This window comes from Mixophyes fleayi, chromosome 2 (assembly GCF_038048845.1).
Source record: "Mixophyes fleayi isolate aMixFle1 chromosome 2, aMixFle1.hap1, whole genome shotgun sequence".
NCBI lineage: Eukaryota > Metazoa > Chordata > Amphibia > Anura > Limnodynastidae > Mixophyes > Mixophyes fleayi.
The window spans coordinates 377085511-377111938 of record NC_134403.1 but is presented as its reverse complement, the minus strand read 5'-3'; the positions used below and the strand labels follow the sequence as shown (position 1 = coordinate 377111938).

General features: G+C 44.7%; 1 protein-coding gene across 4 annotated transcripts in view; it reads right to left on the bottom strand.

The window, feature by feature from the left end:
- Nucleotides 1–26428, bottom strand: part of PKNOX1 (PBX/knotted 1 homeobox 1) — a 39584-nt gene that overhangs the window by 9264 nt on the left and 3892 nt on the right. For all 4 annotated transcript variants that reach the window (XM_075197569.1, XM_075197570.1, XM_075197572.1 and 1 more), the window contains exons 3-8: nucleotides 17812–17927; nucleotides 17553–17724; nucleotides 13934–14098; nucleotides 12752–12842; nucleotides 12572–12669; nucleotides 5411–5539 (exon numbers count right to left, since the gene is read on the bottom strand). In XM_075197569.1, the coding sequence (XP_075053670.1) occupies nucleotides 5411–5539; nucleotides 12572–12669; nucleotides 12752–12842; nucleotides 13934–14098; nucleotides 17553–17724; nucleotides 17812–17927 (771 nt within the window). The remainder of the gene's footprint in view (nucleotides 1–5410; nucleotides 5540–12571; nucleotides 12670–12751; nucleotides 12843–13933; nucleotides 14099–17552; nucleotides 17725–17811; nucleotides 17928–26428) is intronic.

The window sequence follows — 26428 nt, the reverse complement described above, 5'->3', positions numbered from 1 at the left end:
TGAGTTGGTTGCGCACACACGTCTCAGCCTCCCACCAGCTCGTACAGTCTATTAGCGGGGTCTGCTGGAATGTATGTATGTTCCTATTCACCTCCAACGCGTTTCACCTCTGCAGCTTCCTCAGGGATTGGGAATCTCTTGTGGATTGGTCTGATAAATAGTCAGTGACTAGTGACGTCAGTTAGGGTACACGACCACCTTTGTTAATTCAGCACAACCACTGACAGCACCACTGACAGAACCACTGACAGAACCACTGACAGAACCACTGAATACATATGTATCATAATGAAATAATATAATATCTTCAGATCCTAGATCAACACCATTAAACTCTTAAGATTACTTTTATGTGAATAAATATACCTGTTGTAAATAGTAGTAAGTTAATCCTTTTATAGTATGTTATTAAATAAAAGTGGATTCAAACATCTACCTCATTATACACATATATTGATCCTCATGTAAATGCGATCTACTTTGGTTACTCCCCAGATCAGTCTAAATTCAGAGCTGGAATATCCACTTTGCTTCCGCTCTGGATAGTTTAGTTTTCTGGTGTAGGTCTGTGTGTGCGGAGGGATAGGTACACATTGGCAGTGCCAGTCTGTAGCGCTCTCCCAGTGTTAGACCTCCTACACACTGACGTTCACATCTCTATATAATAAATAGAAAGTGTCAATATTATGGGTTGGACGTTCATCCAACTTTCTAGTGCACAACTCGGCTTTGTTTTACTTTGGGATTTTGTGCTCCACATGAGTAGTATTTGCAGCCCCTATGTCTGGAGAGACAGGTGATTAAGGCACAACGGGCAGGTGGACCCCCAGAGAGGACCCCACTGCATTCCCTTCAATCACACTGTAACCAATCAGAGTGCAGCCTCTCCAGTGTGCTCTGGCAGCACCACCACCAAACATTTACGGTCTGCCAGGGCTGGCTGGGACTAGTAGTGCCTCACTATTTTGCATTACCCCAGGGGGTGTTGGGAACAAAACAAGCATAAGGGGGGCACAATCCTTTATACAGACATGATCCCCCTAGATTGGGGCCACTATGACAGGGGGACCCCACCATGCCGGTTTCCCCATCAAAACCTGCGTTAGACGCGGCTTTTTAGAGTGAACTCCATCCTGTTTGCCCCCCTGCATCAGTGGTAACCAGCCGAGGCTATGAGCACTGGTGAAGGTTTCACCTTTAAAACGTCGGTGGTGATGGTGATGAGAACTAACATACAACTAACATACCAACACACTATGTATCTTCCAATCTGTGCAACGCAACACAACAAAGAAAACTGCAACATTTTTGCGGCCCACATTTTAGTTGTACTTTAGGCTGCAAATTTGCACTCATAAGGCCCAAAATGTGCAATTAACAGAACACTCAAGAATGGGAAAAATATCTCACTATAAATACTAAAAACTAAAACGATAAACACAAAACTTAAAAAATAAATAATAAAAATAGTCCAACCTATGAACTATAAATATTTTATTAAAACCCAACTCAAATAACACAGCAGCTGCGGCTCTACACTATTATAACACGGATACCACCTTATTATCACCTGATTATTATCTGTCACATAGCGATTACATACTAGATAAGTTATATTGACTTACGGGTCTATATCTATATTGTAGCATTACTACCAGCTTGTTGGATGGATGCGGCTTACTGTAAGTTATAATTTCGTTTGGAATGTAGCGTTAAGTATTCTATAATTATTTTCATTTATTAATAAGAGTAGTTTAACATTTGATGGAGCCCAAATCACTGTATGAACAGCGTAATAACCCACCAAAGCGGTTTTATTGTTTATCTATAGAGTTTTGCTTTAGAATTTGTACTGTATAATGTTGGCTGTATAAAGATTTGAATATTGGAAGCAGAAAGGAAATATTCTTGTATAAGAATGTTGGAATGAGTTAACGATTGTTATTATCTAGAACGTGTTTAGTTTTAAGATCCAGATTGGATTTTGCATATATTGCGGTTTCTTATTTTTCTAATAATTTATGAATTGTAGATTGGCCTAAGCATGACATGACAGATCTCTGGCTGAGACCACACGTAAGGTGGAGGATCCAGCTATAATTATAGAAGTATCAGATTGGAGTCTTCTGAAGGAATGATCCCATAAGGACTATGGAGTTCTATATACAGGCATATTATTATAAGGTGATTTATACTAGTGACCTCTAACGCCTCAGAAGGACTTGTAGGTTCCTAATATTAAGGTGATTTTCTATGTACACGTTTGTATCTATCTGATAGCAGAGTGACACTATCTGTTATGTCTATATCATAAAATGGTTTTATTATTTTACTGTGGATACTCAGCTACTCTTATCTCAGTATATTTTAATTGTAATAACCTTCTCATCTATGAACTACAAATATTTAAAATGCATTTTTCTAGATATTACTTTTTCTTATTTATAGTAAGATATTTTGTCATTAGTCCATTGGATCTATGTCTTGTATGAAAGTCCATAGAGATGAGAGTTACTGGACGACCTTGACAATAGAGGGCCGCAGGGTGATAGGCACAATGCCTGTCACACAAAGAAAGAGATGATCCTAAAAAACCGACGTCTTCATAGGGCAACAGAATCCACGTGTTCCTGGATCTTCCTTGGCACACCGTAGACTCCTCAAACCTTCACAGAAACACTGGGTATCACACTTAGCCTCCAAGCTTCATGCCCATTTAAAAATGAAATTGGACGATCTAGGGCTATCACCCTTGTCATAGAGCCTCTTGTCGCAAAATTTAGAACCTTTGTGTCAGTCATGATTACGTTGATGGCGCATTCCGTGGATGACGTCCTTCTCACCCATCCTATGACCTCACTTCCTAACTTACGTCATTAAATGTAGATTCATAGCAACTTTTAGGCTATAACATTTAGAGGCAGATGTAATTAAGCGTTCCTCACCTGATGAGACTTCGCGGGATGTTAGGGTTAGGTGCCCTTCATAGATGTGCCAGCAAAAACTAAGCAACGTTTCGTGTGTCGTAATACCCTAAAAAATGTCTGCAGGAGCACTTCACACAAGGCTACAATGGGAACTCATACTAAATAATATTTAGGTGTCAGCCTAACTGTGTGCAATGATCAGTTTTACTCCGCCAACTTCCCCCCTATTTATATAGTTAGATGGAATAAATCTCTTGGATTGGACAAGTAACTCGTCCTTCCACGACTATTATCTTCATTTCAAACCTTCCCAGTTAGTCCTCCCACCTCATTTCTACCACTCTCCCTCCATCCCTGTCTGCTCTGCCTCAGTCTCTTCTCACTCCCGCCTCCAGGATTTTCCAGGAGTGCTGCTCCTCCCGTGACACGCACTCCAACGTCCAACTGAATTACCCACTAGTCTCCAGGGCTTCAAACGTGCCCTTAACACTCATCTCTTCATTTAATCTACCAGCCCTCCTCCTAACTCCTCTTAAAATAAAGAAGATAATAGTAACTTTCCCTCTAACCTTCACAAACCCATGTCTTGATGCTTCTGACCAGAGAGGCAACTGTGGGTGAGGATGACTATGGTCAGACAGAGACCTTATCCCCTATCTCAGTGCACCCAAATGTGTTCTCCTTCTGGGGTCAAACTCTGATTTGATTACTGAATATGGTCACAGTCTTGCCCAGTTTGTGGCTTCCTAAGAACCTGAGATCTTAACATCCCGTATTCATCTTCTCTCGTTCCACATGGGATCACCAGCTCCTCTCCGAATAGCTCGCTATGTCCTTGTGGAACTCACACCTACCCCTGGCATGGTCTTTAAGGCCTTCTCAAGGGAGAGAAACCATCAGATTCTTGGATGGTCAGACTTACGATCCAGACCGCTCCTCATCAATAAGCACTTTCATCAATTCCATTAGTGCTAGAGGCTCACATAGACCCACTCTAGATAACATCTGTTTATTCCACCTCACCTCAAGGGGTCAGATATCAACCCACTATAAAGTTTTACTTCCTCCCCCTACATAGAGGAAAACATCTATGAAAACAAGCAGGTGTTGGGGTAACACTAGATATCCCTACATCAGCGAGCTCGATCTGTGCACGTGTACAAATGATATTATTATTATTATTATTATTATTATTAATATTTATTTATAAGGCGCTACAAGGCATCCGCAGCGCCGTACAGAGACAAACAAAATCACAATACAATGGGAGACAGCACAGTACAGTAAACACAGCAACTCAGTACGCTCAATGCACAGCTAGAGAGGGCGGGGAAGGGGGAGGGAGGATCCGAAAACGACGGGGCCCAAGAAGGGGGGCGCGGAAGACAGGGAGACCCCCAGGGGGGAGGAGGGAGCGAAAGTGGATGTGGGGTGGAGGACCTTTGAGGAGGAGGGCTAAGTAGCTGGAGAGCAGAGTTAGAAGTGGTGGAAACAGGAGGAGAGATGGCCCTGCTCAGAGGAGCGTACAATCTAAGGGATATTACAGGTGGTATATGGCCCCCACCAGGATTCATGGGGTTTTTCCCTCCACTTTCTCTTAGCAGGTGCTGGCTCCAGTGGGCCAAGATTGGTACCTTTTCCCAATGACGGTTCCACTGACCCCAGCTGGTTAAAATGATGGTCTGATCCACGCCATCACAGGTGCGCTGGTCCCCGCGTGAGACTGCAACGTGAAGACCTCCCTGCGCTTTATTTATTTATATCACACCTCGCTTTCTCCCTTATAATCATTTAGGGGGGCTTCTTGCCGCCCACCCCCAGTTTCCTTTTCATCTTTCTCTACGTCTTTATGGACATTGTTCAGCCGGATTACGGGCGGAGGTAAGTGATAAAGAAATTAAATGTCCAGATATCAATAAAGTATAGTTCATTTACTGCAATATAGATATACGGCTCCCGAGACAGGGAGGTACGTATTATTATTATTATCATTTATTTGTTGGGCGCCACAGGGTTTTCGCAGTGCCTTACATAATACGAACAGTAGACCATACAGGGTAAAACATCACAGAACAATAAACACTAAGTATGTAACAGATATACCATGTGTTCCTGGGCCATATAAGGAACAAACAACTCACTAACCAATGTTAACACAGTTGAAGAAAGGAGAGTTTGCAAAGCTATAAACAGATGACTCTCTCTTAGAGAGATACGTTACACAAAGACAGCAGAATAGTAGATTACTTATATCTAAGCACCTTAACTCTTAATCTGCCGCCACATAAGTCACCAGCCGGAACAGGAGCTTCCTATAGGAGGGTCTAGTGGAGTAAAGGAGAAACGAATTGTGCCCTCCTCCATCTCCCCCTTGGGAGGAGCTAAAACCATTGGCTGTATAATAAAATACAATGCACCCAGGATTCATATCACCACTTGGAACCCTCACCCAATATGGTAAGAGAAGGGATATTTACACTCACCCCAATGTGTTGAAAGAGCCAGGATCTCATGACGTTGGTGGCCTGCTTCGGGAGGACTCCCCGCTTGTTCTTCCCAGAGCCATCGTCTGAATGTAGGAGGCCCAGATCCTGACTGAGCTGTAGCTGTAACTGCAGAGGAAGAAGAGGAGAGATTGTGAGAACAGGACAGACACTACTGTAGGTATCTGGCCTAATATCACAGTGTGGGATATGTCTGGGAGGATCACTTACAAATGTGCGTCCGTGCAATGCAAATACCTTCATTGCAATTATGTGCCATAATGTCCATTTGTAATAGGATGTGGGGTGTAAATCTTTGTTTCCTGTAATGGAGGAATCTTCTTGGCGTTCAGAAATCCTCATAAGGATGAAGGACGCGAGTATAGTAGGAGTGTTGGTGCTTTATTTACGCAAAAAAGAGGATTTTTACTTACCGTAAAATCTATTTCTCTTTCTCCACTGGGGGACACTGCCAGACATTGGGTATAGTAGTGGGATTGGGAGTTTAGGCACTAAAAACTTTTTACTCCCCTCCTCTGCTGTGCCCCGCCTCTGCTATGCCCCGCCTCTGCTGTGCCCCGCCTCTGCTATGCCCCGCCTCTGCTGTGCCCCTCCTCTCCAGTAGATACCTCAGTTTTGACTAACCAAGTGTACTATAAGGAGCTGCCCAAAGGGCAAAAGAATGTAAATCAAAAACATTCATAATCAGATCGTCTACAGAGCAAAGGAGGGAGCGCAGTGTCCCCCAGTGGAGAAAGAGAAATAGATTTTACGGTAAGTAAAAATCCTCTTTTCTCTCTCCTACCACTGGGGGACACGGCCAGACATTGGGGACATACCAAAGCAGCCTCTATGGGAGGGAATGCTCTGGAGCGGCTGCACGCAATACTTTCCTGCCAAAGCTCGCATCACAAGATACGAAAGCCTGCAATCTGTAAAACTGTACAAAAGTATGAACAGACGTCCAAGTGGCCGCTTTGCACAGTTGTTCAGCTGAAGCACCATGGTGCGCCACCCAGGACGCAGCAACAGCCCTGGTCGAGTGAGCCCTAAGCGTATGAGGAACTGGCCGAGATGCTCGGACATAAGCCAGACTAATAGTGGAAGTGATCCACCGAGCAATAGTCTGTTTTGATGCCGGCCAACCACGCTTCTTAACGTTGTAGAAAACAAACAGATCTTTTGTTTCTTTGCGAATTGAGGCTGTGCGGTCCACATAGCACCGGAGAGCCCTAACCACATCCAGCAGATGAAGATCGTAATCGACAGAGTCAGTTGAAAAAGACAAATCCGGACGAAATGCCAGAACCACAATCTCCTGGTTGAGATGGAACCTAGACACTACCTTTGGAACAAAGGAAGGTTTAGTACATAACACCGCTCTATCTTCATGAAACACCAGAAATGGAGAGTTACAACAGAGCGCTGCCAGCTCTGACACTCTCCTAGCGGAGGAAATAGCTAGAAGAAAAACCGTCTTCCAAGAAAGATGGTGCAATTCCGCAGTCTGAAGGGGTTCGAATGGAGGAAGACAAAGAGCCCTCAGCACTAAATTTAAGTCCCAAGGTTCTACCAGATGAGAAAATGGGGGCTGAATATGAAGGACCCCTTGTAAAAAGGTCTGAACCTCACTCGGAGGCGCCAGTTTTCGCTGAAAATAAATTGACAGCGCAGACACCTGAACTTTAAGGGAACCCAGTCTTAATCCCTTATCCAGGCCCTCCTGCAAAAAAGCCAACAGCCTAGACAGGCTAAACCTGGAAGTATGGAAACCTTTAGATTCACACCAGAGTATATAAGTCTTCCAGACCCTGTGATAAATAGCCGAAGATGACTTTCTTGCCCTAATCATGGTGGCAATAACCCGTGACGAAAAACCCTTAGCCTTGAGAACTAAGGATTCAGTAGCCACGCCGTCAAAGCCAGCCGATCTAATTCGTGGTGGTGAAGGGGGCCCTGAACGAGCAGGTCTGCGCGCATGGTCAGACAAAACGGCTGATCTGCTGACATTCCTAGGATGTCTGAAAACCACGCCCTGCAAGGCCAATGAGGAGCTACTAAGATCGCTTGAACGCGTTCTCTTTTCAGCTCTTTCAGAACGTGCGACAGCATCGGAAATGGTGGGAACAGATACACCAGTCTGAAGCGCCACGGAATCGCCATGGCATCTGCTGCATATGCTAGAGGGTCCCGGGACTTTGCACAATACAGAGGGACCTGACAATTCAGTCTGGGAGCTATGAGGTCTATTTCTGGTAGACCCCATCTCTGAACAAGAAAAGCGAAGACCTCTATGCACAGGGACCACTCCCCCGGATGAACTTTCTCCCTGCTGAGGAAATCTGCTTCCCAGTTGTCCACTCCCGGGATATATACAGCCGAAATCTGGGGTACATGATGTTCCGCCCAGATTAGAATCTTGGCAGCCTATTGCATGGCTGCCTTGCTGCGAGTTCCTCCTTGATGATTTAAGTAAGCCACGGCCGTGGCATTGTTTGACTGTAACTGAAGGTGTTTTCCTTTCAGAAACGCCTGAGCTTTTAACAGAGTCTTGTGAACCGCTCTCAGCTCCAATACGTTTATGGGAAGAGCTGACTCCAGGGGAGACCAGAGTCCCTGAAACCTTAACGGTCCTGTGACTCCTCCCCAACCCGAGAGACTTGCGTCCGTGGAAACTAAGGTACAGGGGCCCGATTTGAGGGTCTGACCTTTGCTCAGATTGCTCGTGGAGAGCCACCATGCTAATGATAGTCGAGTTAAACGAGACAGGCGGATGAACTGCCTGTCCAAATGTTCCTGTGACCCCAACCATTTCCGGAGAATCTCCAACTGAAGAGAGCGGGAATGGAATTGGGCAAACGGAACTGCCTCGTACACCGACACCATGGTCCCTAGAAGTTTCATGCAGGAGAGCATGGACACTCGAGGGCGATTCAATAATACTCTGGTTCTCCGCTGGAGGGCGATGATCTTTTCCTGAGGAAGGAACACCCTCTGAACCATAGTGTCGAACACCAATCCCAGAAAGCGCATGCGCTGAGCTGGAATGAGAGACGATTTTGGCACATTCAGAATCCACCCATGGTCCTCCAAGAACTCCATTGTGGTCTGAACCTGGCGAGTTAAGACCTCTGCAGACTTCGCCTTTAAGAGAAGGTCGTCTAGATACGGAACTATCGTGACTCCCCTTCGTCTCAGGACACTCGCCATAACGGCCATAATTTTGGTGAACACTCGAGGAGCGGAGGCCAGACCAAAAGGGAGGAAACCTCAGGAGCCGATGATGCTGTTCTCAGATGGGAACATGTAAATATGCATCTTTTATATCGATGGAAGCTAGAAACTCTCCCGCTTCCATCCCTGCAATGACTGTCCGTAGAGACTCCATTTTGAACCTCTGGACTACCACTTGCTTGTTCAAGGACTTGAGGTTCAGTATAGGGCGGAATGTTCCGTCTGGCTTCGGAACCAAGAAGAGATTGGAGTAGAACCCCTGACCCCTTTCTGGCCCCGGCACCGGAACCACCACTCCCGCACCCTGAAGCTTCGCCACTGCCTCCAGCAGGGCCTGACTTCTGAGGGGACAAGCGGGCACCGGTGAAGAAAGGAACCTTGTTGGCGGAGACTGGATTAAGTCTATAACATAACCCCTCGACACCACTTCTCGAATGCAAGCGTCCGGCGTGACTGACCACCACTGGCGCTTGAAGAGAAGAAGCCATGCCCCCACCACGGGTACCCACGTGGGGGCCAAGGAGTCATGCTGCAGGTTTTTCACTGGGACGCAACGTTCCCCGTCTGGAAGCGCCCCTACCTCTGCCGCCACCTCCTCCGGAAACAGCTGGATGACCCCTTGGTGGGCCGCCACGGCCCTGAGAGAAGGAGCGAAAGGAGCGAGACCGTGCTTGGCGAGGTTTCCGAGAGCCCATGGGAAGAACATTACTCTTACCTCCTGTGGCTACCTCAATCACTTTCTCAAGCTCCGGCCCAAACATAGTGACTCCATCAAAAGGCAGAATTTTCAAGGACCTTTTTTGATTCAGCATCCGTTGTCCACGAACGTAACCATAGGGAACGTCGTGACGCCATAATAAGGCCGCCAATTCTGGCATTGACTGCTACTGCGTCCATGGATGCCTGTCCTATATAATCCGCCGTCTCCTGAATGTGCTCTGCGAGAACAAGGAAATCAAGTAGCGGAGCCTTACTCTGAATGGCCGAGATCAACTGCTCCGCCCATATCTGCACCGCCTTATTTGCCCATGCAATTGCCATAGTGAGTCTAAACAAGCTACCGGAAACAACATAAGCAGACCGGAGAGCATTGTCACACTTTTTGTCGGTAGAGTCTTTGAGAGATATTCTCTCCTGGGTAGGAATGGCAGAGGAAGAGAACAACCTGATAATCGGTCTGTCCACCTTAGTAGACACCTCCCATTTAATACAATCCTCTGCCGAAAGAGGGTAGGAACTCTTAAATCTACCCGGCATAACGAACTGTTTTCCTGGATTTTACCAAGCGTCCGTCACAATCTGCACCATCTCTGATGACGGTGGAAAAGACATAACCTGAGATTTAGTCCTTTTAAAAATGGAGAAACCTGAGGGAGCCGAGGGTGTAGGGTCAGCAAAACCAAGGCTATGCCTAATACCTAACACCAGACTTTCAATATTACCTACCGAGGTGGTCATAATACTCAGAGAATCTTCCTCCTGAGTATCCAAGTCTAAATCCCTATCCTCATCTGATGGGATATCTGAGCCTGGGCTACGACCCTGGTTTACATCCAGTGAAGCCCTTTTGCTCTGTGGGAGACCGCAAGTAGACGATCATCACTCTGAGTCAGAGAACTCTGTGAGGATGTGCCTGCACTTTCCATCTGGTCACTCCCCCCTGCTACATGTGTGGAGCGCTGCCCTGCAGTGAGAGATACCTGAGAGTCTGCAACAACATTCTGACGTATCTCTGCAGCCTGTAACATCACCGTAGTAAACTTCTCCATGGTTGCAGCAAAGGATTTAACCCAAGGCGGCTCTACCATGGCTACCGATGTCTGTGCTGGGGCGGGACGCTCCTGAGATCCGGCCTCACAAGCAGCGCAAAGGGCCCCTTTGTCATGCTGTCCTTTAGAGAGTTTTACTTTACACATGGCACAAGTAAAATACAATGCAGACCCTCCAGAGGATCCCGTCAGAGGACTCTTTGTTAGACATCACTGATTAAATACAGTATAAACTGATTATAACTAGCCCGATAAATTATTGTCTAAACAGTTAATGTCAGAATACAGCAATACACAATTTGTAGCCAGATCTATATACCCGGGTACAGATTTGCCCCACAGTAACTTTTAACCTCTCCCGCTAGGCAGAACAATCAACCATGAATGTTTAAAATGTTTTTGTACACAAATAAACACAGGATTTAACGATACCAGTCACAGAAGAGGTAAATGAGAGGAGAGAAGCGACATGCAGCTGCTCGGTGTGAGCTAAAGATGGCGACTCCGCTGTGCAGGATCCTGAGAAGTGCGGGAAACTAGGGTCCTCCTCCAGCTCCGCCCTCTTTAAAAAAATGTCTGCTCCTCTCTAAGCTACCAAACAGCTCATCTATATTATGGCTGTCGGTAACTGCTCCACAACACGCTATGTTACAGTGCCAAGGCTAGCGTGTGTGATCTCTGTCGTTCTCTATAATAGAGGGAGCGCTAACGGACCCCCGCTGCTCGTTGTCAGGGGAGGTGGGGGTATGGAGGAGGGGGCTTGCCGGCTAGTCCGTCGGCGGGGAGAGATTGATCCTGGATCTCCCCCGCGCGACCCATCTCCGTGGCCCGCTAAAAGAGGACTACCTCCGTGGGCACCTAAAGCCCTAATGGCGCTACCAACAGCTAATAGCTCGTTTCAAGGGGATGAACTGCCGGCAAGACAGGTGAAAGGAAGACCCGGGCATCAGCCACTTCTTACCTTGCGCGGGGATCAGGGTGAAGGAAGCACAGGACCATTCACCCTCTCTGGGACTTAGGATCGATCCCCGCAAAGCACCACTGAGAAAAAATAAAATAAAAACGTGACAAACTATCACTAAACTAAGTATAGGCAGGAGCCTATACCAACCTTACCTAACTCCTAAGGCACTAAAAAAAACCTGAGGTATCTACCGGAGAGGAGGGGCATAGCAGAGGAGGGGAGTAAAAATCATAGTGTTTTTAGTGCCTGAACTCCCAATCCCACTACTATACCCAATGTCTGGCAGTGTCCCCCAGTGGTAGGAGAGAGAAACACCTTTTTTCTTTTACATGACTTAAAGGAACCAGACATTGGACACTGGACATTACACAGAGCACCATATGTCTCCACCATGAACATGCGGGAAAGCACATTTTTATGCACTTTGCATTTATAGCAATTTAATAAATATATTTAATATACACAACCAACTCATTCAACAATCATTGTGTAAACTGGTGCTGACCTGATCACTCTGTAATGATATAGGTATATAACACATGTTACAGCAGGAACATTATACACTGGTGCTGACCCTGAACATTCTGTAATGATATAGGTATATAACACAAATGTTACAGCAGGGACGTTATACACTGGTGCTGACCTGATCACTCTGTAATGATATAGGTATATAACACATGTTACAGCAGGGACGTTATACACTGGTGCTGACCTGATCACTCTGTAATGATATAGGTATATAACACATGTTACAGCAGGAACATTATACACTGGTGCTGACCCTGAACATTCTGTAATGATATAGGTATATAACACATGTTACAGCAGGAACAGTATACACTGGTGCTGACCATGATCACTCTGTAATGATATAGGTATATAACACATGTTACAGCAGGAACATTATACACTGGTGCTGACCCTGATCATTCTGTAATGATATAGGTATATAACACATGTTACAGCAGGAACGTTATACACTGGTGCTGACCCTGATCACTCTGTAATGATATAGGTATATAACACATGTTACAGCAGGAACATTATACACTGGTGCTGACCCTGATCATTCTGTAATGATCTAGGTATATAACACATGTTACAGCAGGAACAGTATACACTGGTGCTGACCATGATCACTCTGTAATGATATAGGTATATAACACATGTTACAGCAGGAACGGTACACACCTGAGAGTTCTGGATCCGGATGGTGCCAGGAGACAACGCTTGAGCCACAACTTGCCCCTGTGGTGTAACTACTGTAACTGGCTGATACACAGCTCCACCTGGTGGCAAACAGAAATATTACAGAGACTAACAAGAAGACTGGTAGGTTTCAGATAACGGAAAGCAGAGCGATGTGAATACCTGCCATAGTTGCCACGGCTACATTTCCCTGCTGGAGAGCTGTTGCAGGAACGACAATTCCCTGAGGGCTGATGGTACTACTGATCCCACTCTGTAAGTACACAGGAGAGTGGTGAGACAACGAAACATCGATAGATGGTCAGACAGATGCCACAAGGTAAACCCATACCACTTCTAATACTCAACATACTGATGTTTAGGAATAATGTATCTGTACTTGGTCCTCTCAATAATGTGTGCAATATCAGTAATAGAGAATTATTATATAGGTATAATGTACCGGTACTGGGGAGTACGGCCCCACTGGGTCCCCGCTCAGTACTGTGTGAGTGGTATTAGTGACAGAGGATTATTAAATAGGTATAATGTACCGGTACTGGGGAGTACGGCCCCACTGGGTCCCGCTCAGTACTGTGTGTGTAGTATTAGTGACAGAGGATTATTATATAGGTATAATGTACCGGTACTGGGGAGTACGGCCCCACTGGGTCCCCGCTCAGTACTGTGTGTGTAGTATTAGTGAGAGGATTATTATATAAGTATAATGTACCGGTACTGGGGAGTACGGCCCCACTGGGTCCCGCTCAGTACTGTGTGAGTGGTATTAGTGACAGACGATTATTATATAGGTATAATGTACCGGTACTGGGGAGTACGGCCCCACTGGGTCCCCGCTCAGTACTGTGTGAGTGGTATTAGTGACAGAGGATTATTATATAGGTATAATGTACCGGTACTGGGGAGTACGGCCCCACTGGGTCCCGCTCAGTACTGTGTGTGTAGTATTAGTGACAGAGGATTATTATATAGGTATAATGTACCGGTACTGGGGAGTACGGCCCCACTGGGTCCCCGCTCAGTACTGTGTGTGTAGTATTAGTGAGAGGATTATTATATAAGTATAATGTACCGGTACTGGGGAGTACGGCCCTACTGGGTCCCGCTCAGTACTGTGTGAGTGGTATTAGTGACAGACGATTATTATATAGGTATAATGTACCGGTACTGGGGAGTACGGCCCCACTGGGTCCCCGCTCAGTACTGTGTGTGTAGTATTAGTGACAGAGGATTATTATATAGGTATAATGTACCGGTACTGGGGAGTACGGCCCCACTGGGTCCCCGCTCAGTACTGTGTGTGTAGTATTAGTGACAGACGATTATTATATAGGTATAATGTACCGGTACTGGGGAGTACGGCCCCACTGGGTCCCCGCTCAGCAGCGTCTCGCTGTTCATCTTCGTTTTGAGACAGGATATATAGCGGCTGCAGAAATCCTTGCACAGTTCATTGACTTTTTCCAGCTCTAACAGGTGAATCCGTAAAACCTGAATTGCTTTTACCATCTGTAGACAAAGAGAACAGGACATAGAAGACCAGATGGACAGTTTGGAATAAAACATAAAGTGTTCTATAATCTCTACCCTAACCCTAGAAACTTAACCCTATCTGACCCTAATATTAAAAGCATATCTCGATATAAACCGACCCTAGAAATGTAACCACTCTACAAGGTAATCAGAGACATTTACCTTCCTAGACCCAACTCTACACGGTTTATCTTGGTTCTGCAGCAGGAAGTTCCAGCCAGCACATGGTTGACGTAGCTATAGATTGATGTGGCTCTCAGGAAACAACTGGATCTTATTTCAGACTTATATGTATTCTCTGATGGGAGATCCTGGGAGTCATAAAGCAATTACAGCAGCTTACGGCCATAGACTGTACAAGGCGACACCATCACCTTAATCCAACAGAACTTGAAAAACATTGGTAAGCCAACCAAACGCACGTTATAAACAGAGATACGCCTTCCTCGCTCGGACATCCTGCTAACAATGACATCACAGTGATGTCACTGAAAACAAAATGGATAATGACTTATATTAACAGTAATTCACAGAGTCAAGGAATACACCCTGATCCATCACTATTGTTAGTCTCATCATCAACTAGTGTGTCCAAATATTACACTTTTACGCAGATTTATAGACATAAAGGGTCCTCTTAACCGTTCATCAACACCAGCAAGAGATGTCCTTTGGAGAACAGATGACTGGTGTGGCTGGGTCTGATAAACAGAATATGGGGAATGTTAGATTTATATTGTGTTGAGTATATGTAGAATGCTCAGTTATACAGGATGGAGCTGGCTAATTACATATCTGAGCCCAAGAAGGGAGACGGTGATCCCTCTACGAACACTTTGCTGAGGAATGGGCCAAAAACAGCAAGAGGTCATCCGGTGTAAACGAGGGCTAGTGGCGTGACCCGTATCTAGACACACAATGCAATAATCCACTTGCCCCATCCGTGTGTTCAGAGCTACACCCTGATGCCAGGCATTATGTAAATAAACAGCCAATGCTAGCACTCTGATTGGGTGTTTCCGAGAATGGCCACCCCGCTCACATCATCCACTAGTTATTCAAGTGTCTACCTGAATGTATACCAGGCATGGAAGCCACTGTAGGCTCTAAATAGAGAGCCCATGTTAGGTGTTAGTGTAACAGAACTTCTAAGAGCTATATGAACAATAGACATCACTACTGCCAAGATCCTGCCTTGTTCCTGTGACCAACAGAGCTACACTCAATCTCCTGGCTGTCCTGCCTCAGCACTCTGCCCACTACCCAGTGACCCTGATCCAAAGTAAGCTCTCAGGAAGAGCAAATCAACAAAGAGGTGCTGCAGCAGCTACTCAGTACCCAGAAGCATAGGCGGTTTCAGGTACAAGTAGAAGAGATCGGTGGTGACGGCTATACTCTCCCACACCTGGGGGCACCACAGTTGGTGAGTGGCACCAGTGGGAGTGACCGGCTGATAGTGAAACCCCATACATACTGGTAACCTATAGGGTGCAGAGTAAACCCATCATATCACAGTTGGGTTCTTTATAATGAGATGAGATTTACAAAACCATATTACCCTCAATTCTTTAGTTCCAGACCAAAAGCTTTCCAGCAGCAGATCGATAGATCGTTAATGAAGAGACAGACGTGTTAAGGATCCCACTGTATTTATTGTTTCCAAAGATGTCTTCAGGTCCTGTTCTGGATGACTGTCCTAACCTTGACGCCTGAAAGGAATGAAACTGTGGTCGAAAGGAACCCGGTGAAAGCATCACCCGTGGTGAGAATCACTAAACTACTGTCCTTGGCAGAATAAGTGCCAACAACAGATTGCAGGTTGTTCCTCTTGGCCTGCTAGGGAGATAAATCAGTGGACCATCCTTTATGTCCTTCTCGTGGCCTTTGTCCCTAGTGTCATCATATCCCAGGAGGAATCGCTGAGAAAGTGGAGAGTCTGATGGAACAGAGATGAAAGTCCTTGAAGTATGGTAATTGTTCCTGAATCTGTGAATATCAGCCAATTATTGTACTTACTACAACAATAGCTGGAGAATCATAGCAGTGATCGCTATAAACGTCCTCTTCTGTGAATCCTCTGTAATAGAAGTGGACTCTTCTGGAGTTATAGTGATGGGTTTCCCAGCCTGCCTATAGATGAGGCCAGGGTCAGAGTAATGTCCCATTTACACTTACAGCAGGTACGTAGCAGAAAGCCATTTCAGGTAAGTAAATTATCGGATGATTTCCATAAATGTACCAGAAACTCACAATGATTATGCCTAACTGCTTTCCCTGATCCTAAATCTAAGGCTCAACATGTGGAACACTCAGTCTCAAATATAGCCAAGTAGATTGTCCATTCTGCCAGAAATGAGGGGAAGCAGCGAGAGCACCACCTTCTGTCTCAGCAGATTTTCAGACATTAGTGGTGTAAGGATAGTCCCACGCAGAGCCATAACTTAGAATTCTAGCGCCCTGGGCGAGAAAGACAAATGCCGCCCCCCTAGTCCTCAATTTTAACCAAATGAACCTAAAATATTCCTAAATTGCGCCCCCCTTCATCGTTGCGCCCTGGGCGGACGCCCCTGTCGCACAGCCCTAGTTACGGCCCTGGTCCCACGTATCAATGTGATACTATGACTAGAGAAAGACCCGTACAGTGTGGAAACGTTGCAGTACTTGTTGGTGATGAATGCTGAATAAGTTGCCTGCACTGATCTCTTCTACAAAGTGCACTTATGGCACTGAGGAATCAGAGCCCGTTTCCTCATCCCTTTCAGTTGGTCAGGTGGTGGGTTTGGTCTGTGACTGAACAGTGCAACCTTAGTCCAGCCCAACTCACAAACACTCAGGACTAAGCAGCCAGTGTATGTAAATAGACATAAGCGGACTTAGATCCTGAAATGAGGAGTATCAGACATGCCAAGGCACCACTGAAAGGGCTTCCGAAAACCATATCCAAGTAAAGGCTCCTAAGTAGGTCTTAAAAATCTATAATACCCGTAGGCAGAACTATTGCCCGATACTCCACAAAGAAACATGGACAGCACTATCAGGCCCATGATAAAACAACAACACAATAGCCTAACCCCGTGCAACTGCGTTGTCCTATCTCCGGTCACCAAAGGATGCAGCTTGTTAAGCCTTCTCTAGGTTTCATCTGGCAGAGAGATCATTTGGACAGACGAGAGCAGAACATATGCTGTCCAGACAACAACGGTCAATGGACAGCAGCTTTAAAGGTAAAATCTGAACAGTATCCAGGATGTGGAGCAGCTTCAAAAGTAATCTGCCGTTTGTAGGTTCCAATGTTCAGCTACCGTTATTCCCAACCTGCACAGATGATCCAAACTCCTCGTTAACCACCATCCCAGACTGTTAAATAAAGTCCATGGACGGACTAATGATTAGGTTTTATTTACATGTATAGAGATAACATGCTACACACCAAGCTGTCGGTCTCTGGGTCCTCTGAGAAGAAGTCCTTGCCCTCTTTGTGTTGTCTTCTCACAAATGTTTCTATGTCCAGGTCAAAGCTGGCGGAGGTTGTGCCTTCTGATCCTTGTGTGCAGCCCTCACACTTCTCAAAGAGCAGGGCGAGAAGAGGGAAGAGCGGGTGCCTGTGAGAGAACAGAAAGATGTGCTGGGTACAGTAAGAAAACACTGGATGAGACCTCGTTCCTCACACCGAATACTGAGAGACTGACCTGTAAATGGACTGTTTATCTGTCTCCATAGGGCTGTCACCAGATGCTGGACTCTGTGCCGTCTGCTCCGCACATCCAGGCTCCTGCTCCGTTTTGAACTGGGTCACAACCTGTATCTGAAGACATTGCATACTGATTAGGGAGACAACCAAATGAAAGAGGAACTGAGACAACACAAACTAGTACTCCATGAGGATCGCCTCTATTGCATTTAAAGCCTAATGTGGTGACACTCGTTCAGTTGGCTGAATAAATCTAAACAGACTATTGTATTGTCAACGCAGCCATATAGGGGAAGTCACATTTTTCAGATCTACACATAATATATGAACATAATATGAAAGATTAAAGACTGTCACGGTTATTTACATCTCACACAGGCAGCCAAGTAGGGACTGACCGAGCAGATTATTAGTTTTACAAGAAAATCACTGTAGTGAAGAGCAGAGGGCCGACTACCGAACCTTGTGGTGTAGATCCAGAGAGAAGGATGAAAACTAGAGTATAACATGCTGCAAATCTAGGAAATGTGGTGTCTATGAAAAGTGTCTGAACAGGTAAAATTCATCATTGAGGTCTCGGTGAGTTAGAAGCGAATTATGTTGTTTATATTGGAGATGTGATATTAAATCCTTCAGCACCTCAGTCAGTGCAGCCTCTGTGAAGTGTTGGAAGCCTGACTGAGAGGGTCTAATAGGCTTTGTGTGAGGAGAATGGGAGCAGAGATGGAACAGTGACCTGTGAGAGAGTTTGGGTCAGAAGTTTGTTGTTGTTTTTTTCAAATTAGAAGTAATTACCACAGGCTTGAATAATGAGGGATATATCCCAGTAGAGAGATATTCCAGATGATAGTTAAGGCTGCGATGAGCACAGGGGACTGATTTGTGAGGGAAGGGAGTCGTGTTTACAGGTTGAAGCTTGTTTGGAGAAGTGGATAACATTTCATGTTGGGTCTTTGTCCTTGAAGTAAGAAGCTTGGGCATTGATGGTAGTTGGGGTGGCCGAGGAAACATCTAAATGTATTAAAAAGGCGTTTGGGGCCATTAAGATGACTGTATTACCCAAATTTCTTTACCTTTTCCAGATCCTGCCCATCCCGGAGCCGCCCCGAACTCTACCATCTCTTCAGACCTCCCGCAACCATACTATTTGGAATGATCGCACACCCAGCATTCGACGGGACCTATTGGCTAGACCCTCAGCATCAGATGGCCTTAGATTGCCTCTGTTCCATAGATACTATCAAGCCGCCCCCCTTAGCCAACTAATGTCCTGGCACGTTGCTCCGCACTCTAAGCGATGAATCAACCTTGAAAATGGCATGCTCCCCACCAACTCACTGGAGTTCGTGCCCTGGCTCCCCAAGAAACATCATCCGCTATTCCTACAGTGCGCCACACGCTCTCGGTGTGGGACTCCACGAACAAGACTCTCCACCTTTCAGAGCAACCCTCTCCACTCACCCCAATATGGGACCACTCTCTCTTTCCCCCTGGCCGAGGACCCGGTGTGGCAACGGAGTGGAGAACTGCAGGGATCATGCGCTTCCACCACATAGTGGGTGATTTTGGCCCACGCCCGTTCTCAGACACACACGAGAGACATCACATTCCCAATTCAAGGTTCTACCGCTATCTCCAAATACATAATTTCATACGGTCCGCTCACTCATCCACTCTCTCCCGACGTCTTTCCCAGTTTGAACGTCACTGCATCTACAATGCCAATTTTAAATGGATTATCTCTTTCCTCTACCTCTCTGTCCTAGCTCCATCAGACCCCCACCATCCCACTATTTAGCGGTCTGGGAAGCAGACCTGTGGGACATAATTCACAATCGGATCTCCAAATGCTCCATTAGCGTAGTCATTTAAGAAAACTCCTACAAAATCCTCAGTAGATGGTACCCGGTTCCTGCTCGCCTCCATGCCATGTTCCCCAACACCCGATTCCTGCTGGCGGCAGTGTGGCCAACGGGGAGATTTCATGCACATATGGTGGTCGTGTCCGGTACTGACTTCCTATTGGGCCGATATCTGTTCCCTCATTTTAGGCGTCTCCCTCACTTTGACTCCTGCTAACTCTTGTGTGCCCCCATTCCCCACATAGACAAAGCCACGGATAAGCTTATCTTACACATTTCCTGTGCGACAAAGTTTCAGATTGCTCGCAACTGGAAGAAAAACTACCTCCCTGAGGTGCTCAAATGTTTATGGTTTGTGTCCCAAATGGAGTATATATCTAGTCTACAGAACAAGTGGTTTCCTTCCACAAAGTCTGGGGAGATTGGTACTTGCACCACACGATCCCACTGCCCGGAACACTCTAAACCTCTTTATTCTCATTTACTGCCCAAAACCCCCTTGGCACCCCCCCTTAATTTCCTTGTGTCCACCAGTCCCTTGATCCATGGCAGAGATGCACGGCACATACCTCAACCCAGCTCTTTCTTTTCTCAGACCATTGAATCAACTAAGTACATCACCTCCTGTGATGTGTCTGTTAGGCTGACCCATCCTGTCTTGTACATGTCTTTTGCATGATGCCTATATATCTTTTGTAATGCCATGTTTAGCTGTTTAATGTTAAACCTCAACATTAATAAATACATTTAAAAAATTTGGGGTTAGAAGGAAAATCAGAGATGAGAGATTGGAAGTATATTTGTTTGGCAGTGTCCAAAGCATTTCGATAGGTGTGATAGATGTGAGGAAGTCATTAGAAGTACAGGACTTTCATCAATTTGTTCTACTCTGTGTGAGTTTTTGAAGACAGAAGGTAATACTGCCAGACTAGAGTTATATAAACAAATGAAAGTGTTTTTGTTAACTCCCAGACCTCAAAGTGCGATTCCTTAGTGGGGCTAACAGTGTGGTCAACGCGAAGACGAGTAGCAGTTTATGATTTAGAATTGGTGCTACCAGATCAGACAACAAAGTCTTACAATGTGAAGCGGTGGTTCTCTGATTATGCTCTGTGCGCTCCACCACTTCCCAAATATATATCCAATAATACAAGTGTTATAAGGCGTATATTCAATGGATAAAACACTTGACGCTGCCATTCCCACCTGTGATGCCGGATATCACTGGGTACTGTCAGGTCAGGAGAACAGAACGGAGATGTCTGTGAGTGGCACCTGGCAGTCCGGCTTGTCAGATTATTGTGTCTCTTTTATTTCGTTCCTCATGTTCTATTGTGTATCAGTCCTCTGACTAGTCCCTGTTCCTGCACATAGCGAGTCCTGGGTATTAACCCCTGCTGTGCTGGTTGACTTACTCCTGTCTCATGAAACCTTGGCTTTGATCTTGACTTTAAACCTTGACCTGTTGACAGTATATACAGTTACAGTATATATCCCTTATTGGGAATACTTCTATGTGTTAAGTTTGACTTTTTATCATCTCAGACCACCATTTGTGCTCACGAGGCTTTCAGCCATTGCGGTCAAGCACCAAAGCTACGAACTGCAAATTCATTATAACTTGGTTTTACACCACGTCATTTACACAATTCGAACATTGAAATTCCCGGTGCACAACACCTACACCACCTCCGCATTCTAGAAGTGCCCCCAGGTATGTGCCTCATACCTCCTCGTACCACTCCTTTTATTTAACTCTTCAGTTTTCTTGCTCATTTCAGTCTCATTTATGGCATAAATCAGTGAGGGGACACGGTGTTCCCCCACATGTATGTGAAGCTGGTTATTACACTGCATGGAGTGCGCCCAGAAAGACATTTCTCTGCTTCAGTGCAACATGGAGGCACGAGGCATCATTAGAAATATTGGATGAGGACTGGTCTCCTCCAACTCAGCGATGGTGCAAGAAACAGCTGTGTGCCACTTTCTCCACGATTATATAAAGGATACGGATATTAGGAGTCACCCGCTGCCCCTTGTATAGTTGTGAAACTCCTCAATGACATATTTAGTAAGAGGCACATTTATCCATATCTAATTCTGAGAGAATTGTAGAGTGACTGAAAAATCCCAAAACCTATGAAGACACGTCATTGGTCACTGAACATATACATCCAATGAGGACCTCTGACCACGTTATAAAGGACAAGCCATATCGGACTCAAGAGACTCAAGAGACTCAAGAGAAAAGGGGAATGTGTCACTGGATCTGCTTGTGATGTTTGAGTAATAACAGACAGCGACAGGTGGAATAATATCATACAGGGAAGTAACACTGACTCGTATGTGGAACAACTGGGTTATCAGCTCGTACTACGATCCTCTCATACTGTCCTCAGGATGACGCACTTTGCCCCAACAAGTGTCATTCTCTCCCGCCCACTCAGGACCTCATACACATAAAGACATGTGCAGAAAAGTGTATAGAGTCGAAAAAAGATGTATTCAACTCAACAACCGTAGCACTGGTGCCAGACGCAGGGCAGAGGACACGTGTGTAGAGGTGTCATGTTAGTAAAGGCTCAGGTCACCTTACCCTAATTGTACACAATATAATAATGTATAATCATGGCCAGAAGGTCTGAGAATGACACAAGTGTTGGTTTTCACACAATTTGCTGCTTCAGTGTTTTTAGACCTTTTTGTCAGATGTTGCTATGTCATACTGAAGTAAAATTACAAGCATTTCATAAGTGTCAAAGGCTTTTATTGACAATTACATTAAGTTTATGCAAAGTCAATATTTACAGTGTTGACCGTTCTTTTTGAAGACCTGCAATTCGCCCTGGCAGCTGTCAATCATCTTCTGGGCCACATACTGACTGATGGCCGCCCATTCTTGCCTAATCATTGTTTGGAGTTTGTGGGTTTTTGTTGGTCCACCCGCCTCTTGAGGATTGACCACAAGTTCTCAATGGGATTAAGGTCTGGGGAGTCCTGGCCATGGACCAAAAATTTCGATGTTTTGATCCCTGAGCCACTTAGTTATCACTTTTGCCTTATGGCAAGGTAATCCATCATGCTGGAAAAGGCATTGTTCATCACCAAACTGTTCTTGGATGGTTGGGAGAAGGTTCTCTTGGAGGATGTTTTGGTACCATTCTATATTCATGGCTGTGTTCTTAGGCAAAATTGTGAGCCCACTCCCTTGACTGAGAAGCATCCCCACACATGAATGGTCTCAGGATGCTTTACTGTTGGCATGACACAGGACTGATGGTAGTGCTCACCTTTCCTTCTCCAGACAATCATTTTTCCAGATGCCCCAAACAATCTGAAAGGAGATTCATTAGAGAAAATGACTTTACCCAAGTCCTCAGCAGTCCAATCCCTTTACCTTTTGCAGAATATCAGTCTGTCCCTGATGTTTTTACTTGAGAGAAGTGGCTTCTTTGCTGGCCTTCTTGACACCAGGCCATCCTCCAAAAGTCTTCGCCTCACTGTGCGTACAGATGCACTCACTGCCTGCTACCATTCCTGAGCAAGCTCTGCACTGGTGGTGCCCTGATCCTGCAGCTGAATCAACTTTAGGAGACAGTACTGGTGCTTGCTGGACATTCTTGGGTGCCCTAAAGCCTTCTTCCCAACTATTGAACCTCTCTCCTTGAAGTTCTAGAATGATGATCCGATAAATGGTTAATTTAGGTGATCTTACTAGCAGCAATATCCTTGCCTGTGAAGCCCTTTTTATGCAAAGCAATGATGACTGCATGTGTTTCCTTGCAGATAACCATGGTTAACAGAGGAAGAACAATGATTTCAATCACCACCCTCCTTTTAAAGCTTCCAGTCTGTTATTCTAACTCAATCAGCTTTACAGAGTGATCTCCAGCCTTGTCCTCGTCAACATTCTCAACTGTGTTAACGAGAGAATCACTGACCTGATGTCAGCTGGTCCTTTTGTGGCAGGGCTGAAATGCAGTGGAAATGTTGTATTTGATGAAGTTCATTGTCATGGCAAAGAGGGACTTTTAAATTAATTGCAATTCATCTGATCACTCTTCATGACATTCTGGAGTATATGCAAATTGCCATCATAAAACCTGAGGCAGCAGACTTTGTGAAAAATAATATTTGTGTCATTCTTAAACCTTTTGGCCATGACTGTACATCCAATACCCAAAAAAGGAGTTCATACAGTGAAATGGGTCCGAGCCAATCAATGCAATAAAAAATTGTTGCAAAATTTCAAGTCATTAAAGACGTACCAAAATTGAATTTAAAATCTAAAAACTACATTAATGTCATCTATAAACTGAAGGACATCATGTTGTAGCAAAACATACGTAAACCTGATAATAAAATAACCAACTTTTTCCCAAATTGATGAAGCCCTGGCCAATCGAAAGACTGAGCCATAATGTGTCCAATCTGGTCCCTCAAAAAATATTGGCCCAATGGGAACACGGAGCCATCTTGCAAAAGGGACCTGTCAGTACACCTATATGCCCAGATGACAGCAACGATACAACACTTTTGGCATCATCTAACGGGTAAATAAACAAATACTGTCTGAGGACACGTATCCTGAGGAGAATAGGTGGGCAGGACACCTACCTGCCATCTATTTCATAAAGAAAAATTACATAAATAATAGAACGTTACTTTCGGTACGTGACAGTACAATATGTAAAATAATTATTCCCCCCCCCCCTCCCTCCCTCCCACATTGCTAATGTAGGTTTTATTTTTGTATAACTACTCTAAAAATCCTATTGTGTCTTTCTACTTGACCTGAAGTTTGTGGATAGTGTGGTCAATGATACTTCTGATGTATCCTTAGATCAACACATACTTCCCAAGTTACCTGTACGGTGAAGTGAATTGGTAGATATTGGAATACCGACCTGGGAATGAATTTTTAATACTTTCTCAACTACAGCTGCAACATTTGCTTCAGTACATGGATAAGCTTCAATCCATTCTGAAGACATACAATTACAAGTATTATAATGTACAGCATTTTTTCATTTGTATGAAATTGGTTTGTACATCAGAATATAGACTCCAGAGGGTAAATGTATTAAAGTTCAGATTTTGAAAGTCTCTGATATTCGGCTACTTTGCAGGGAAAATTTAAACCACCACTTGCCTTTAAAACCATTACCGTTTTACATTTCCCCTGCAAAGTCACTGAATATCGGCGACTTTCAAAATCTGCACTTTAATACATTTACCCCAGGTAAGTTCAGTAACGGACCTGCCTTTTGCTAGCACACTCATGTTACGTTATACGCTGTGCAACCTGTGCTTCACTTAATATTTTGGTTTCTCCATTATCCACTCTGGGGGACACTGCTACCATGGGGTTTTCTAAACTTGCTTTTTGGCCCTGAATTGGATAATATGATCAGTCAAACTACAGGAGGTAAGAGCTCTTTTCTACCTGTGAAGTCTTTCAAACCTAGAATTTCTCGTTTTGGTTCCTTTCAACAGTCATTTCGTGGTAACCAGGCTTCAAGAGGGCAATATTCTATTAGGGGTAAGCCGCTCGCTGTCAGAGGACAATCTCAGAAAGGAAGAGGTTCCTATTCTAAAAACCTCAGACAAGTCTTCTGCATGAAGGGATTCCCCCTCTCCTAGTTTATGCAAATTGCCATCATAAAAACTGAGGCAGCAGATTTTGTGAAAAATAATATTTGTGTCATTTTCAAAACTTTTGGCCATGACTGTAATGTAGAGTCATATACACGAGCGATTAGTGTCTGGTCCGTTATTAATAAATGCAAAAGTCGCATTTACTATGTACAATATAATTACATACAAACACTTAGCTGTTTAGTCCATTAGAGACCCAAAGGGAATCTTCTAACCTGCTGCAGTCCAAATGGAAATTACTTAATATAACATAGTACTAACATCTGTAGGAGTTTATAGACAAACAGCCAATCAGAAGCAATAAAAGGTGAAATAAATTGTAACAATTGTATTGTAAATTCCAGGCACTACATGGTCTGCAGCCAGTCTCTGTATCCAGGAATACAGGTACTCAGCGCTGGCCCTCTGCAGATAGGAGGTTTAGAAATCTTTCAAAACAAAAGTGGATATATGATAACAATAATGGTTCTCAATTACATATAAATAACCAAAACAGTTCAAAATTAGAATATACCAATGGATCACAGTTCATATCTAAAAGGACTTCATAAACATGTGAGGAAGTTCATAATTCATGACATGATCAGCATAACCAGATAAAATATCTTCTACTCCAATGATTCCCAAATGTATAGGTTCAAAACGTGAGACAAAAGGTATTTATAGTATGTAAAGTATGTTCAAATAACATCTAATGTCACCACGTGCAGTAATTCCCTGCCATGCACATGCAGTGGTCCCATAAGACAGACCAAATAAGTGCATCACTTAGAAATCCCAATAGCTCAAAGAACCAGGATATAGCCCAAAAGATGGGAAAATGGTGCTGGTAGCAAAATATTATAAACATGATAAAAATGTAACACTACTGCCTAATGACATGAATGAACGCGACACTAAGAAAATACGGAAGAGGAATTTATAAACATACTTCTAGCCTCTTTTTCAGAAATGTCTAAATCCCATATGTGCAGAGGGCCAGCGCGGAGTACTCTGTCATCTGTTATAAGCCAATCAGAAGAAGCCAGATAATGGCCTCCAGGACCGCAAGATATGTGCCTCTTAAGAAGTGTATTTGGGGATGTATTTAGGTCG